This window comes from Lepus europaeus, chromosome 18 (assembly GCF_033115175.1).
Source record: "Lepus europaeus isolate LE1 chromosome 18, mLepTim1.pri, whole genome shotgun sequence".
Lineage (NCBI taxonomy): Eukaryota > Metazoa > Chordata > Mammalia > Lagomorpha > Leporidae > Lepus > Lepus europaeus.
The window spans coordinates 55,191,890-55,207,637 of record NC_084844.1 but is presented as its reverse complement, the minus strand read 5'-3'; the positions used below and the strand labels follow the sequence as shown (position 1 = coordinate 55,207,637).

The following is a 15,748-nucleotide window of genomic DNA, read 5'->3' as shown; positions in this document are numbered from 1 at the left end:
CAAATTACCAATATTAAGAATGAAAGAAAATACATCCCGGCCAGTGCTGCGGCTCACTAGGCTAATCCTCCGCTTGCGGCGCTGGCACCCCGGGTTCTAGTCCCGGTTGGGGCGCCGGATTCTGTCCTGGCTGCTTCTCTTCTAGTCCAGCTCTCTGCTGTGGCTCAGGAAGGCAGTGGAGGATGGCCCAGGTGCTTGGGCCCTGCACCTGCATGGGAGACCAGGAGGAAGCACCTGGCTCCTGGCTTCGCAGCGGCCATATAGGGGGTGAACCAATGGAAAAAGGAAGACCTTTCTCTCTGTCTCTCTCTCTCTCACTGTCTAACTCTGCCTGTCAAAAAAAAAAAAAAAAAAAAGAAAGAAAGAAAGAAAAAAAATACATCCCTACAGATCCCAATGATATATAATGATACAAAATAATTATGAATATTTTTGCAAATAAATTTGATAATACAGAAAAAATACACAAATGCATTGAAAAAGACAACTTGCAGAAACTGGTAATGGTGATTTGCAAATAATCTAAATAGTCTTTTACAAGCCAAATAAATCATTACCAAACACTTCCCCCAAAAGAAACCTCTGTCCAGAAGTATTTTCTGGTGAGATCTACTAAACATTTGAGGAAGAGATCACAGCAAACTTCCACAATCTTTTTCAAGAAACAGAATGGGAAAAGCTTTCACACTCATTTTAAAAGGCTAGCATAATCATAACACCAAAATCAAATAAGAACACTGGGAGAAATGACAAGTAGAGATTGATGTCAGCCATAAATATATGTATAAAGATCCTTTTTAAAATAGAAAATCAGATTCTGTAATCTATAAAAAGGGTAAAGAACATATCCAACTGAGTTTATTGCAGAAATGCACGGTGGATTCTAACATTCGAAAGAATCAGTATGCTCATTAACAGTTATGAAAGAGAAGAATCACACAATTGCCCCAGGAAATACAGAAAAATCACTTGATAACATTCAATAGTAAATCATGAGAAAAATCTTTCAGCCAACTAGGAGTAGAAAGGAACTTCCTGAGGCTGGGAAAGAACGTCACAAAAAAATTACAACTAATTTACATGATTATTCAAAAAGTTCACAGAAAATGGAATTAATAGAAAGTTTATTTTGATGGAAAAAACTTTTGAGATCCATGGTTATGAATACTTCATGCTGAATTACTAAATATTCTCCATGTGACTGGAAATGAGAGAAGAATATCCACTCTCACCACCTTACTGGAAGCCTTAGCTATAGCAATAATGCAAGAAAAAGAACTAAAGACACAAAGATTGGAAAGAAAGAAGTAAAACTGTTTTTAAATGATACTAATAAATACATAGATAATAACAAGAAATCTACAAAACAACTGTATCTAATAAGTTTAAAGAAGTCACTATACACTATCAAGAAGCAAAAATCAATTGTGCTTTGATACAATAGCTGATAGCATTTAGAAAATAAAATTAGGGGCTGGTGCTGTGGCATAGCTGGTAAAGCTGCCGCCTGCAGTGCCGGCATCCCATATGGGTGCCGGTTCAAGACCCGGCTGCTCCACATCCGATCCAGCTCTCTGTTATGGCCTGGGAGAGCAGTGGAGGATGGCCCAAGTCCTTGGGCCCCTGCACCCATGTAGGGGAGACCCAGAGGGAGCTCCTGGCTCCTGCCTTCAGAGAAGCACAGCAAAATTTAAACCACTTAGTGAAAGATTTCATGGTAGATGTGTAAGACTTCATAAAAATCTAAAAAAATACTGCAGAGAAAAACCAGAGACCTAATTAAGTGAGCAGGCATGCCATGTTCATTAATTACTACTCCCAATATTAAGATGTTTATCTTTCAAAAATTAATCAATAGATTCAAGGTAATAGCAATCAAAATCACACCTAGTTCTTTTTTCAGAAGTTGTTAAGCTGAATCTATAATGTATGTGGCTACACAAATAATCTGGAATAATCAAAACAGTCTTGAAAAAGAGAAACTAAATGGGAAAACTTACAGAACCTGATTTCAAGACTTATTAATGCTACCAGAACCCACAAAGACTGGTGTTGGTATTTTATACTGTACACATTTTATATTGGTTTTTATATTCCAACTAGTATTATATATTCTATATATTGGTATTTTATTATTAATTGATTTCTAACAAAGGTAACAAAATTTCAGTATTTTCCAATAAGTATATAAATAATTGGATATTGCTATATAAAACAATGAACTCGACTCTTAAGCTCATAAGCAAAAATTAATAGTGAAAAAGAGGGGAGATGAGAAAAGAATTGGTCAGTAGGTACCAAGTTATAGTCAGTTTGGAGGAATAAGTTCTGGGGCTCTAATACATAGTGGGGTGATCATAATGTGGTATAAATTTTCAAACAGCTAGGAGAGTGCGGATTTGTTTTTTTTTTTTTTCTTTTTCAAAAATGTATTGAGGTGAAGTTCACATAGTATGCAATTAACTATTCTGAAGTGAACAATTCACTGGATGAATGTAGAGTTAGAATAAGCCAAATTTGCCTTGAATTAGCAGGGTGGCTGTAGGTAATTAATTTAATCTGACTGTCTCTTTGTTTTCTCACAAAAAAATAAGAATGAGAGTACCCATGACTTTTATGAAGATTAAATGAAATAATACATGCACAGTAATTAGAATAGTGCTTGACATGTGGTAGACACTAAATCAATGTGAATTACTATTGTGCTATAATAGGAGTTATTAATGTCTGAACTTGTAGAATAAATTTTGTGACAAGTAGTTTGGCTTGAGGTCATTTTTGGTTATTTTCTGCTTGGCCTCTGTGAAAATAAAATGTTATACATACACACACACACACATATTTAGTTTATTGTGCTTATCTCACTGATTAGGCACTTTAATTCTCTAAATTTTTCTCTCATTCTAACTTTGAGGAACATGGATTTGAATATTTGTTATTTGACAGATGTTGGTAGATCAATAGATAGATAGATAATAGATGATGGGTAGATAAATAAATACATACATACACAGTTTTAAAACTTAAAATATTAAGTAATTTCTTGGTTTTGCCTGTTGGTTTTCTTCTCCTTTAAAGCAGGGGCTGCATCTTATATTTTCTTGATGTTCAATATAGTGCCTAGGACAATTATGGAAACAGTTGATAGATGGGTGAATGTTTGGATGGATGAACAGTGAATGTTTGGGCTCTACACCAGCTACTGAATTACTGAAAATGGGTCCAGAAGGAGTTAAAAATAAATTAAGTTGAGGGACTCTATCTCTCAAAGCCAGAATTGAGGCAATTATCTCCTCTCTTTAACTCTGGTCATCATCATTGCTTCAGGCTCACCAGTTTTATTGTGCTTCAAACACAGACAATCCACGGATAACAATTATGATTCACTCCCGACTCCTGGCATGAGTCAACCTGTCAGACACTGCCCTATGGCAACTTCTGTAGGATTGGAGCCAGTGGTCATTTGTAATTCTTTTCCCATCATTCACATGACAGCTATGGTCTTTGATGCTGGGACATGAACTGATCACAACACAGAGCAGAACCTTACTGCCTGAAGTGCAGCACTATGTATTTATCTTTTTCTTATCAAATGCAGCTAGGGATTCCGTGGATATCATTACCTCTTTAGGTTCTGCAGAACTAGCTTATAAAGATGACTCTAGACAACCACGCTAGGTTGTGTGGATGAATAGGGGATGGGGAAGTTAGTGTAGTTGGTAATTTAGGATTCTGCTCTTGGCATCTCCTTCTACACCCTTCGGGTTAGGTGTACAACTTAAATTCATGCGATGTCACCATTAAGATACTATTAATATTGACACAATGATACCAGAATGAGACTTTTTATACCCCTATCCTTTACTGCAGAAGACAATGGCATATATAGATTATTCCAAGTTGCAAATCACTTCACACCCCCCAAACAGAAATCTTGGTGCTTTCCCTGTACTCACGGAATGAGAGTCAGAGAGGGTGGTTATTACCTGAACAAGGGTATGAATCTTAAAACCAGATTCTTTGATGAGATTGCAGTATTTTTCCATTCGATCATGCTGATCATCGAGAGAAAGAAGACAGTCCCTTTTCCCATCTTTTCTCTTAAATACTGGAGTCACCCATGTTTTCATGATGTTTTGGATCTCTTCCACATTGTCTTTAGTTTTCTGAATTCTTTGTTCAAGATCATGAATGCTACTGGTAATCTGAATAACATAATCCCAAACACCTGCTCCCCAAAAGAAATATAGTTAATTGAAATTGCTTACAGTGCCATAGCTAAAGGACTAGATGTGATGAAAGGTAGCGCTGTAATACTTGTGGGTCTCAGAAGACTTTTCTGCAGAGATTAATTCATTACCACTGGAACAATTTCCTTCCTGGTTACATTAAAAAGCTAACTTTTACCACAATCTTGAAATGGAGGAAGAGAAACAAAGAGCTAATATGTACCTGCTAAAAGTACAAAAATTGGTATTGTTGCTAGCGAATATAATTTACATCCAGACACCAAGGAAACTTGGTGTCTTTTTTGGGTTAATCAATCTTTTGTTAAAGCACTTCTGTGATGTTCAACGTTGAAATGCCTTTCCCTTTTGTATATAGAAGAAAGTTCTCACTTGTTTACTAAGGCATTCTAAGACTTTCAAAAATTGATTGTGACCTCCTTTTCAAATGTTAACTCTTCTGAGGATCCTAATCCAAGTTCACCTTTCTCCCCTGTGACTCATCACACTCTAACTCTATTGCTTATTATGGCCAGACTGTATGCCTTGGGTTGTACATATCTGTTGTCCCCACTCATGTGAGCCCTCTGTAGGTAGAGATCATGTCCCCTGCACCTCTCACTTTCTCCCTAAAGTCTTCCACATTGTTCCCTACATATGTTAATCAATTAACAAGATTTATGGAATCGGGGGTCATAAAGAGAAGTAAATGAATAGTTAGTTCCCTCTTTCAAGATGTTTGTGGAGAAACAAACATCTAGATGAGGAAATTAAGTAACGATGACAATATAGTAAGAGCTCTCATTCACAGACTGTCCAACACATGCTGGAGACATTAGGACATTTTATGCATCCCTTGATCCTCCCAGAGTTCATGGCAACACATTTTTTGAAAATCTGCCAATCATATCCAAAGAGAAGGAAAAAGAAGAAACTCAATCTTCCTTGCCTTCTCTCTGCTTGGATGTGTGTCTGAGGAGAAGATTTTCAAACCCAAATCAGATTTCCAGGGAATAATTTGAGGCTCTATGAACATTATTAAATCTTGATTCTCAGCATTTCTTTCAGACTCCAGGTGGTGCCCGATTACCTTCTGTTTTCCAGTTTACAGTCTCTTCTGCAGCTCTCAGGCGGAGATCAATATTTTGCAACTCTCCCTCCACTAATGGAAATTCAACCTCTAGCAGGGTCTTCATAACCTTGTTGTACCAATTGGCCATCAACTCCAAATGAGCCACGAGCTGCCGATAGAACTCCCTGGAGGAGAACATGGCTGCTGCCATCTCTGGGATGTGCTTCATCTGTCGGGGTTGCAGATAGCTCATTTCTTTCAGCACTGAAGTCAGCTGGAGGGGAGAATCAACAAAAGTAGCTGTAGTTTGGGGATGCTTAAATCTGGTCTCAGAGAAGGAAAAGCAAGCACTAGGTAGAAGGAAGATAACTCAGAAAACAGCAAATCTGAGCAAGAGGAAAACCTGGGAGAGGAGCACTGGTGACAAATGAGGAGAGCTCTATCTTCTACGCTTTGGGGCATGTGGCTGCTACAGTGATAATCTGCTGCTGGCTGAGCCATTCCCACCACGGGGCAGTGGCTGGAAGGATGGGGATCAACTAGCCTGGGCCACCCACATTCCTGAGAAGCCCCAAAGTTAGACCTCTGGTATTCCCACCAAACAAGATCATATGCTCTGAAGAGGGAACAGAGGTATCCACATAATCACTAGACTATCTCACAGTTTCTTTTAAATTTTTAAAAACGTATTTATTTAGTTTACTTGAAAGAGAGACAGAGACTGAGATGGAGACAGAGACAGAGTCTCTGTCATCCACAAATGTAGGATCACTTCCAAATGCCAGCAACAGCCAGGGCTGGGCCAGGCCTGGGATCTCAATCTACATCTCCCATGTGGGTGGCAGGGAATCAAAAATACATATATCCAACAATATGACAAACATAAAAATGCTTGAAGCAGACCTTTTAATAGCTAACAAATATGACAAATGCTTCCCAGCTATTCTAACACATTCACAGGAAAAGAGGGTGCTTCTACTAGCAAGTGAGCAAAGGAAAAAGTGAGCAAGCAATTCATAGAGGAAGAAGAAATGTAAATGGCCAATGAACACATGGTGAAGTTCAAGTTTACTAGTAGTCACTAGTAATAAAATAAATGCATATTAAAGCAAAATTAAAAATTTAATAAAAAATAAAAATACTCAGAAAAAGAAGTTATTAATTTTTTTTTTACTTTTACAGGCCAGAAACTATTCAAAGTAATGAATGATATCTTGTGGCCTGCAAAATGACTGAATTCTATCTTTTTGAATAATAATTCAATAGCATGCATAAAAGTCTCAAAATTCGAATACCTTTTAGCTCCTCTGGACATTTATCCTAAAGAAATAATCAAGAATGATTGCAACATTATTATTTATACCATAATTCACCTAATTTAAGATGTCACCAATTTTAAGATTCACTGAAGTACAAAGAAAAAGTTTATTTAACTATAAATACATACCAATTTCAGAGATTAAATATGGAAAACATGCATCCTAGAATCAATGAAATACAGACTGTATAAAACTGGAAAGAATGTAAATTTTTTTTTTTTTGACAGGCAGAGTGGACAGTGAGAGAGAGACAGAGAGAAAGGTCTTCCTTTTGCCGTTGGTTCACCCTCCAATGGCCACCGCGGTAGCACGCTGCGGCCGGTGCACCGCGCTGATCCGATGGCAGGAGCCAGGTGCTTCTCCTGGTCTCCCATGGGGTGCAGGGCCCAAGGACTTAGGCCATCCTCCACTGCACTCCCTGGCCACAGCAGAGAGCTGGCCTGGAAGAGGGGCAACCGGGACAGGATCGGTGCCCTGACCGGGACTAGAACCCGGTGTGCCGGCGCCGCAAGGCGGAGGATTAGCCTAGTGAGCCGCGGCGCCGGCCAAGAATGTAAATTTATCAAATGGGATATTTAAAATAGTTTAAGAAAATAATTTACACAAATTAAAAAATTTAACCTATGCAATTCTTGTCCTGTTCCCATAGGGGAAACCCTGTGATCATGTCCCTGATAAATGTGTTACTATGCATTCTTAATATTAATAGCACAGCCATGGCCATATTGCTTGAAGTTGTGTGTTGAGGGGTAACTGTAGCTCTTCATTGACTTGTTATGCTTGTACTTATCTTCCCTGAACTCATCTTAATAGGTTAGATATTTAATTGTTTCCCCCTTTCCTAACTCTTTCCTTTCCCTTTTTTTTTTAAAAAAGATTTATTTTATTTATTTGAAAATAGAGTTATAGAGAGAGGTAGAGCCAGAGAAAGAGAGGTCATCTATCTGCTGTTCACTGCCCAAATGACTGCAATGGCCAGAGCTGAGCTGATCTGAAGCCAGGAGCCAGGAGCTTCTTCCAGGTCTCCCACGCGGGTGCAGGGGCCCAAGGACTTGGGCCATCTACTGCTTTCCCAGGTCACAGTAGAGAGCTGGATTGGAAGTGGAGCAGCTGGGACATGAACCAGTGCCCATATGGGATGCCAGAGCTCCTTTCCCTTATATCATCTACACACACTTATAAGGTACCCACAGTGTGCTACACATGGAGGCAGAAGAGTTTTTACCCTTGGCATACAGAGGAGGCTGGTCCAGTGTCAATATTGTCTCAAATTAAGGAGTTCATTGCTGTATTGTAACATGACTGTGGCCTCCCTTGGTAATCCATCACCTATCTCTGGGTATTTCAACATTGCTCACAATGAATCCTGATAAAGTTGATCCAAGGAGTTAAATGAGTTAAACAGACTCATGTCCTGCCTAAGTGAACTCATGGCCTTTTTAGTCTCCTTTTGTTGAACTGGTTTCTTAGGAAGAGAATGGATGATCTCCTTACACTGCAGCTTTCTCAAAAGACAAACACCAATAAAGTGCCTGCTTGGTTTTCAGCTCTGTCTCCAGTGTCTCCTGGGACAGAAGCCATTGAGGGGGTGCTTTCTCCTGAGCATTGCGCTTCCTGATGTTGACCTGTCTTGCTTTATTCTCTCCTCCAGCATTAAGCATTGCAGCTACAGCTCACACTTGCTTCCACTCTTCTGATTACCTAGAGCAGGCCTCTCCACATCAGCAATACTGGCATTTTCAGATCAGCACTGATTTATTGTGAAGTGGCGTCCTCTGCACTATAGAAAGTTTAGCGTTGTCCCTGGCATCTCCCCACTAGATGCCATCAGCACCTCTTTTAAGTTTGACAAAGAAAAGTACTTCCGGGGGCACAAAATTCACACCCAACTGTGGACCACTAACACAGAGTTGGAGTTCCAAAGCCACTCCTTTGGGATTTATCACCAGCTATCTCTCGTAGAGATGGATTTTTGAATTTTGAGAGATTGGCTCCCAACCAGACTGTAGGCTCCTCAAGAGCAGGACCCAAGTCTTCCATACATGCTGATGGCCCTCTGGTATGCAGCCAACAACCTTCATGTGCAGTTACATATTCAAGGTAAGCACAGTGGGCTGTGGTTGAGGTTAATTTGCCAGTGATATTTTGCAATATTGCTGGTGAAAATAAAAGCAAATATGGGGGGCCGGTGCCATGGCTTACTTGGTTAATCCTCCGCCTGTGGCACCGGCATCCCATATGAGCACTGGGTTCTATGCCCGGTTGCTCCTCTTCCAGTCCAGCTGTCTGCTGTGGCCCGGGAGGACAGTGGAGGATGGCCCAAGTGCTTGGGCCCCTGCACCCGCATGGGAGACCAGGAAGAGGCACCTGGCTCCTGGCTTCGGATCAGCGCAGCACTGGCCGTAGCGGCCGTTTGGGGAGTGAACCAACGGAAGGAAGACCTTTCTCTCTCTCTCTCTCTCTCTCTCTCTCTCTCTCTCTCACTGTCTATAACTCTACCTGTCAAATAATTAAAAAAGCAAATATGTTGACCAATCCCAGAGAAAAAAGTGAATATGTGTGACTTCAGGAAACACTACAAGCCAGGGTTCATCCCACTAGAGAAACCCATGGTGAAATTTCTTTTCAGCAGATTTTGTACATTCCTTTACAAAGCTCTTTTGCCTTTGAAATCAGCAGAGTTAAACAAAACTTTGCAGGGGCCCAAAAGGAAGTTCCTGCCATCCAACTGACCTGTGGGTTAAAGTTGACAGAGATCAGCTTTGTCTCTGGATCACGTCTCAGAAGTGGCTGGCAAAGACTGTACTGAGACTTCTCTGACACTGTCTGACACCAATCCTCATAAAGTCTTGTCTCGTACCTGTGAGGATCAGAGAGGACAGCCACTTCCTGAGTACCCTCGTAGCTCCCCCACACCTGGTCATAACCAAGATATCGTTTGCCATTGATCCAGCAAGGCGGGATCAGCTCCTTCAGGTGATGGTTGATTTCTGAAGATGGCTTAGCTTAAATCAGAGGGAGCAGAAAGGCTGTGTAATCTTTTGTGGGGAGGGGCTAAGAAAAGTTGTGATTCGTCTCTATATACAATGGAAGAAGTGACTGGATAAGATTTGCTCTCAACTCTCAGCTCAAGGACACTTATCATTCAGTCATTCCACACTGACTGGGCACCCACTATGTGCTGAGCTTGAGTGATAAAATGATGACTGAATACCTCATTGTAAATGCAGCCAAATAAAGAGCTCATTGCAATACAATGCAGCAAGTTCAGTCCTAGAGACGTGCAGGGCATTAGCTATCTAACAGCAAAGGTTGGGGAGTGGAGGGTCATGGGGAGAATATCAGAGGAGGTTTCACAGGGGAGGTGCGGAAGCAGTGCCTGACTGGGTCTCAGAGGTTGGATGGTGAAGGGAGAGTGGGCGTTCCCGGTGGAGGCTGTGCATGGCCACAGGGTGGAGGTGGGGAAACAGCACGGCTGTGTTGGGAACAAGGAGCTGACAGTGTGTCTGAGGCTGGAAGTAGCGAAAAAGGGGGCAAAGGCCATGTCAGGGAGGGCTTTCATGCCACAGTGAGGAGATGATGGAACGACCAGAAGGTTTCCCAATTGCTGGAGATGCAGGGATGTGATGGGATTTAGTCACAGTGTGGGTACCAGGAAGCACCAATCTAAGGCCAGGGAGGATCATTAGGAAGCCTCTGCAAGTGGTTCCGGCCAGAGAGAGCTCAGTCTCCTGTGCAGATGCTGGTGGTGAGGACAAACAGGAAGGGATACACTTGAAGCCACATGTGGGGCCTATGGAGTAAAAATGTGAGTTACTGGGCAGGCAGAGGGGTCCCCACCGGCTGAGTCTAAAACAACACTCATCACACTCATAATCCTGTTGTCTCCCATCCTTCTGTGCTGAAGCAGGAGAAGATCAGATAACAGAGGCAAAGGCAAGACCGTGGGCTGTTTCAAGACCCTATGTCCCCAGAAAGACCTACTCAGCTTTGAAAGGACAACAGAAACTATGAGCCCATATAAAATGTGGCTTCTTATGCTTTCTCCATAAAAGGGTGCAAGGAGTATTTTCCAAAGCTGTTTTCCCTTGGGTAGCATGGACGGTGGCTCTCTGCCGGGTGAGCAGCTCTGCTTTTCTGTGACTCTGATCTCAGAGTGCCATGAGCAGCGCCCCCATTTCTTCCAGCTCTGCAGAGCCTGCTCTCGGGGGAAACCACGTTGGGAAAGTGCTTGTTCCAGAGCAGAGCTGCCATCTCCGCAGACCCTGTGTGTGCCGCCCAGAAGTACCACACCCACACAGGCTGTGGTGACAACACAAAGCCCAGAGCTGCCAGGGAGTCTACAGCAACAACCAAATGCAACATTCCGGGAAGCTGCTTACTTGTCCAGTAACAAGAGCGTGTCTTCATATTTTTGTATCATTCGCTTGCCTTCAGCAGATTCCATGCAACTATCCAAACACAAGAGGAAAAAAAAAAAAAGAAGTCAAATTAATGACCTGAGGAATCAAACTGCAGCCTATGAAGAGATTGAACAGCTTCTTGGGCTGCTTTCCAAATGTCCCTGAGCGGTCTTCCTCCTCCTGCACATCCTCCTTTGACCAGTAGAGGGCATCTGCATTTCCTGAAATCTAGGCAGCCCCACAGGTGATCTGGATGTCATAATCTTTCCCACCGGTGGCCCCACCAACTCCCTCAACTGGCTAAGCCGGTCACACACTAAGTTATTAAAGAAAAATTATAGTTTTCCCTATTGAAGAAAAAACTGCCAATGCTATATATATTGAAAATATTATATATGCATATAAAATGTAAATACATGTATATGTAAGTAAATATATGCACGTAACAATGTTTATATATGCATATTTATATAAATATAATACACAAAATGTTTATATCTGCATATATGTAAATATAGACATATATAACAATGTTTATACAAACACACTACACACAGTCTCCCCTTCTATATCTGTAGGGGATTGATCCCAAGACCAGCTCTGAATACCAAAATCTGTGGATGCTCAAGTCCCTTATGTAAAATGGCTTCATATTTGCATAGAACTTACACACATTCTCCTTTAGGCTTTAAATCATCTCCAGATTATTTATAATGCCTAACACAATGTAAATGCTATGAAAAACAATTGTTATACTGTATTGTTTAGGGAATAATGACAAGAAAAAAAGTCTGTAAATGTTCAGTAGAATACTTTTTTCCCCAAATATTTTCGATTCTCAGTTGGTTGAATCTGAGGAAGCGGGACCCACAAATATGGAGACAGGTTGCAGATATAAATAAAAAGATACCCCCCTCCCCCAAAATCGACCTAGTACCCATGATTAGGAGCACTGCTGTTCTTTGGCCTCTGATTACACGAGGGTCTTATTGCCTCTTACTTCCCTAGATGCGTGCCCATGAAACGCACATGCATGTACACAGATGTACATGCACATACGTGTGCACTCACACACAAGCACAAGCTTCTGCAGGATTGTGGCAGACCACAGAGAAGAGTGGGCGGAATCTGACCTGAGGCGCTGTTACCCACTGCAGCTTCCCCTGTTCTGACACTCCTTGTTCCGCTAAATGAAAAGCCCAGCTCCTGGGAAAAACGGTGAAGCAGCCTTAATTTTCAGAAACCTCCACACTCACACGGAAGAGGTCTGTTTTTGTTTGTCTTGCTAGCAAAACGAGGCGGCTTACAGCAAAGATTCTGCAAAGTCCATTTGCTCTTTAAACCAACACAGGGTTTCTTCACAGGCTCCCTTGAGCTTCCCACATAAGCCCTCATGCCTGCGGAGAAAGCGCTGGGCTTGCTGGCATTTTCCCCCAGGCGCTCGGTTTCCTTTTTTGGTGAATGAGCAGACACCTCCTCGGTGAGCCAGGGAGGAGATGTGGGAAGTGCCTTGGATCAGGTGGGCAGGCTCACACCTCGCTCTCCCCTTGCCGCTGCGATATTTCCACGAGTCTCACGCCCTTCCCGAGCCAGAGGAGCTGCTCATGTGGGACAGCGGCCTAGTAGGTTTGAGAAGTCATGGGAATCCGGCCATGGAAACTCTTCTGTAGCTTCCGTCTCACATCCTGGTGAGGAAGCTGAAGCAGGCTTAAGAATAATGAGTATTTATTAGAGGAGATAATACCAATCTGAATGCCTTTGTCAAAAAAATGGGAATCTTGGTGGGAGCAGGTGAGGTTGCTGTGCTGTGCCCTCCAGGTCTCCGCTTGGGACCCCTGCCCAGGGTCTTCCACCCCAGTCCTATGCTGGCCAGGCACAGCTGCCTCTCTCTTTGGGAATCACACTCCTCCCAGGGAAGGCACACAGGCAAGGTCTGGCTGATGCAGGTGACACAAAGGCTTGGCCAAACTTCTCATGGCAGGAAGAGCACTGGGCTAGGAACCCTGAGACCAGGACACCCCTTGGCTGTCTCTTGCACCTTGCGCATGGTCATCTCACTTCTCTCTGCCTCGTTTTCTTCATCTGCGAAATACAGAGGCTGCCCAGACCGAGCAGATGCTGCAAATGGTCACCCACTGGGCAGACTGAGCCGCAGAGCCTTGTTTGGTCTCTGCCAAGTCTGAGGGGAAAAAAAAATGGACTCCTTGATCGTTTTGGATGTCCAAGTTTAAAACCGAGCTCCCCAGCTGTTCTCTGATGTGTAGGAGATGCTCACACTGGGGCTGCTTTACTGCTTGGCAACACTCAAGTCGGGAGGGGGTGGTTTTAGAGGTTTTAGAGCGTTTGCCTCCTGGGTTCATGCATTTTCCTGGTGTCTGAAGGCATTTGGTGTTCTCACCTGAAGAAAGTCCCTCCTAGCAACCAAAAGCTGGCACCTCCAATGGCCAGACACCAATATCTTTGTGTCTATTATGTTTACCAAAAGCTGTGTGCCTTCAATGAGATCAAGTCGCTTAGAAAGTGAAATCCGAGGAAGACTGCCTTCCCCAGGCTGCATCACAGACAGCTTCTCTCTCTCTCTCTCTCTCTCTCTCTCTCTCTCTCTCTCTCTCTCTCTCTCTCTCTTTCTCTCTCTCTCTCTCATGCAGTGGGTGGCAGGTAGGGCCAGGTGTCCTAACATGAGAGACCCTTGCACCACAAGGTAAGAAACATTGCTTCCTATGGCCTTAGTGTCAGAGAGGTATTTTGTTGGAGGAAGGCGTGTGCAGGGACTCCACAAACATCTCTGACTTGTTGCCCTTCAGGAATGAACTCCCCAGAGCAAAAGGAGTCAGCCTGGGTCCACCTTAAGCCTCACTCAACCTGAAAGGTTGCTTGGCCAGTAGGCACCTGGCCCGTTGCTGGAAATGGGAAGAAACACAAGTGATTTTCATGCCTCAGGCTGGTCAGTTGCATTTCTACCACACCCAGAATGCACAGCATGAACGAACCTCCCCTTTAGGAATAAGATACTCACGGATGTAAGACGCGGTCAAAGTTGCCGAAGGGACCCTGGATGCGCTGCCTCAGCTCCTGTGCCCAGCGGAGGCCCCCAGCCACAGCAGGCATGTTCTTGTGCACGGTGGAGAACCCTGGGGACATGGCACAGCCAGGCTGAAGCAAAGCTGTGGCCCCCAGCTCCCTCTTCCAGTTATGTGGGTGTCATCACCTACCCCAGGCAAAAGTCACCCTGGGCTCACACTAAGGAGCTCCTAAGAGGACACCCTGGTGTTCTGCTAAAGACAAAGGAAGTTTGGTCCCAGGAGGACATTAACAGCACCAGAGATCCTCATTCTGCGTTCTGATTTCATTGGCCTAGGAGGAACCTGTCATCGCTACTTTTTAAAATCTTTATTTTCTTTATTTAAAAGGCAGAGAGATAGAGATAGAGATAAGGATGATAGAAACAAAGACAGAGACAGAAATAAAGACAGAGACAGAGAGATCCCATCTGTCGGCTCACTCCCCAAATGTCTGCAACAGCCAGGGCTGGGCCAGGCTGAAACCAGGAGTCTGGAACTTAACCTAGGTCTCCTCCATGGGTAAGCACAGATCCAAGAACATGAGCCATCACTTATTGCTTCCCAGAGCAGGGCACTAGCAGGAAGCTGGAATTGGAGCAGAGCCGGGACTTAAACCCAGGCACTCTGATACATGAGATGTGGGTGTCCCAAATAGCTTCTTAACTGCTAGGCCAATTACCTGCCCATCATTGCTTAGGTGAGCCTACACTGTACAGTTAGGATTGAGAAACAACATCTTCAACAGACAACTTAATCATTCTGGGCCTCGGTTTTCTCATTTATGGAATGTGAATAATATTTTCCCTATTTAATAAGCTTCTGGGGTTTCTGTGAGAATTCAGCAAGGTTATGAATGAGGTAGGCCATGTGAATTTTGAAGCATTTGACTGAAGTTAGTGCAAGCTAAATACTCTATTTTGGTCCATATATTGAGTTCATTTGCTTGTAATTAATTGTCAAGATTTAAGAAATGCGAGATCTCAGCCGGCGCCGCGTCTCACTAGGCTAATCCTCCGCCTTGCAGCGCCGGCACACCGGGTTCTAGTCCCGGTCGGGGCACCGATCCTGTCCCGGTTGCCCCTTTTCCAGGCCAGCTCTCTGCTGTGGCCAGGGAGTGCAGTGGAGGATGGCCCAAGTCCTTGGGCCCTGCACCCTATGGGAGACCAGGAGAAGCACCTGGCTCCTGCCATCGGATCAGCGCGATGTGCAGGTCGCAGCGCCAGCCGCGGCGGCCATTGGAGGGTGAACCAACGGCAAAAGGAAGACCTTTCTCTCTGTCTCTTGCTCTCACTATCCACTCTGCCTGTCAAAAAAAAAAAAAAAGAAGAAGAAGAAGAAGAAGAAATGTGAGATCTCATTTAAAAACTCACGGTTTCCAGCTTCTGTGGTAAAGTTGGAAGACTGGCAACTCTCTGGTGTCAATTCCAACTAGCACTAGAGTGGCCCTCCTTTTATTTCACCAGGAACTCCACTATTTCCTGATATCTCATGCTTAGCCCAAGTTCATTATTTCCACTTACTGCTTGTCTTCTGCGACAGGCAAAATTCTGAGATGACCCCCAAGCCCCTCACCCTTGCCCCATCTTGCCCCCTTTAAGTGTGGATGGAAACTGTATACTATACTGAGATGTCAGTCTGTGATCATGCTGAAAAGGGAGAGGATCCC

General features: G+C 43.5%; 1 protein-coding gene across 1 annotated transcript in view; it reads right to left on the bottom strand.

Moving 5' to 3' along the window:
• DNAH9 (dynein axonemal heavy chain 9) overlaps nt 1–15,748 on the bottom strand; it is a 359,765-nt gene that overhangs the window by 307,591 nt on the left and 36,426 nt on the right. Inside the window, exons 10-14 of the mRNA XM_062215967.1 lie at nt 14,037–14,151; nt 11,000–11,068; nt 9,351–9,477; nt 5,317–5,572; nt 3,987–4,228 (exon numbers count right to left, since the gene is read on the bottom strand). Coding sequence (XP_062071951.1) covers nt 3,987–4,228; nt 5,317–5,572; nt 9,351–9,477; nt 11,000–11,068; nt 14,037–14,151 — 809 coding nt within the window. The remainder of the gene's footprint in view (nt 1–3,986; nt 4,229–5,316; nt 5,573–9,350; nt 9,478–10,999; nt 11,069–14,036; nt 14,152–15,748) is intronic.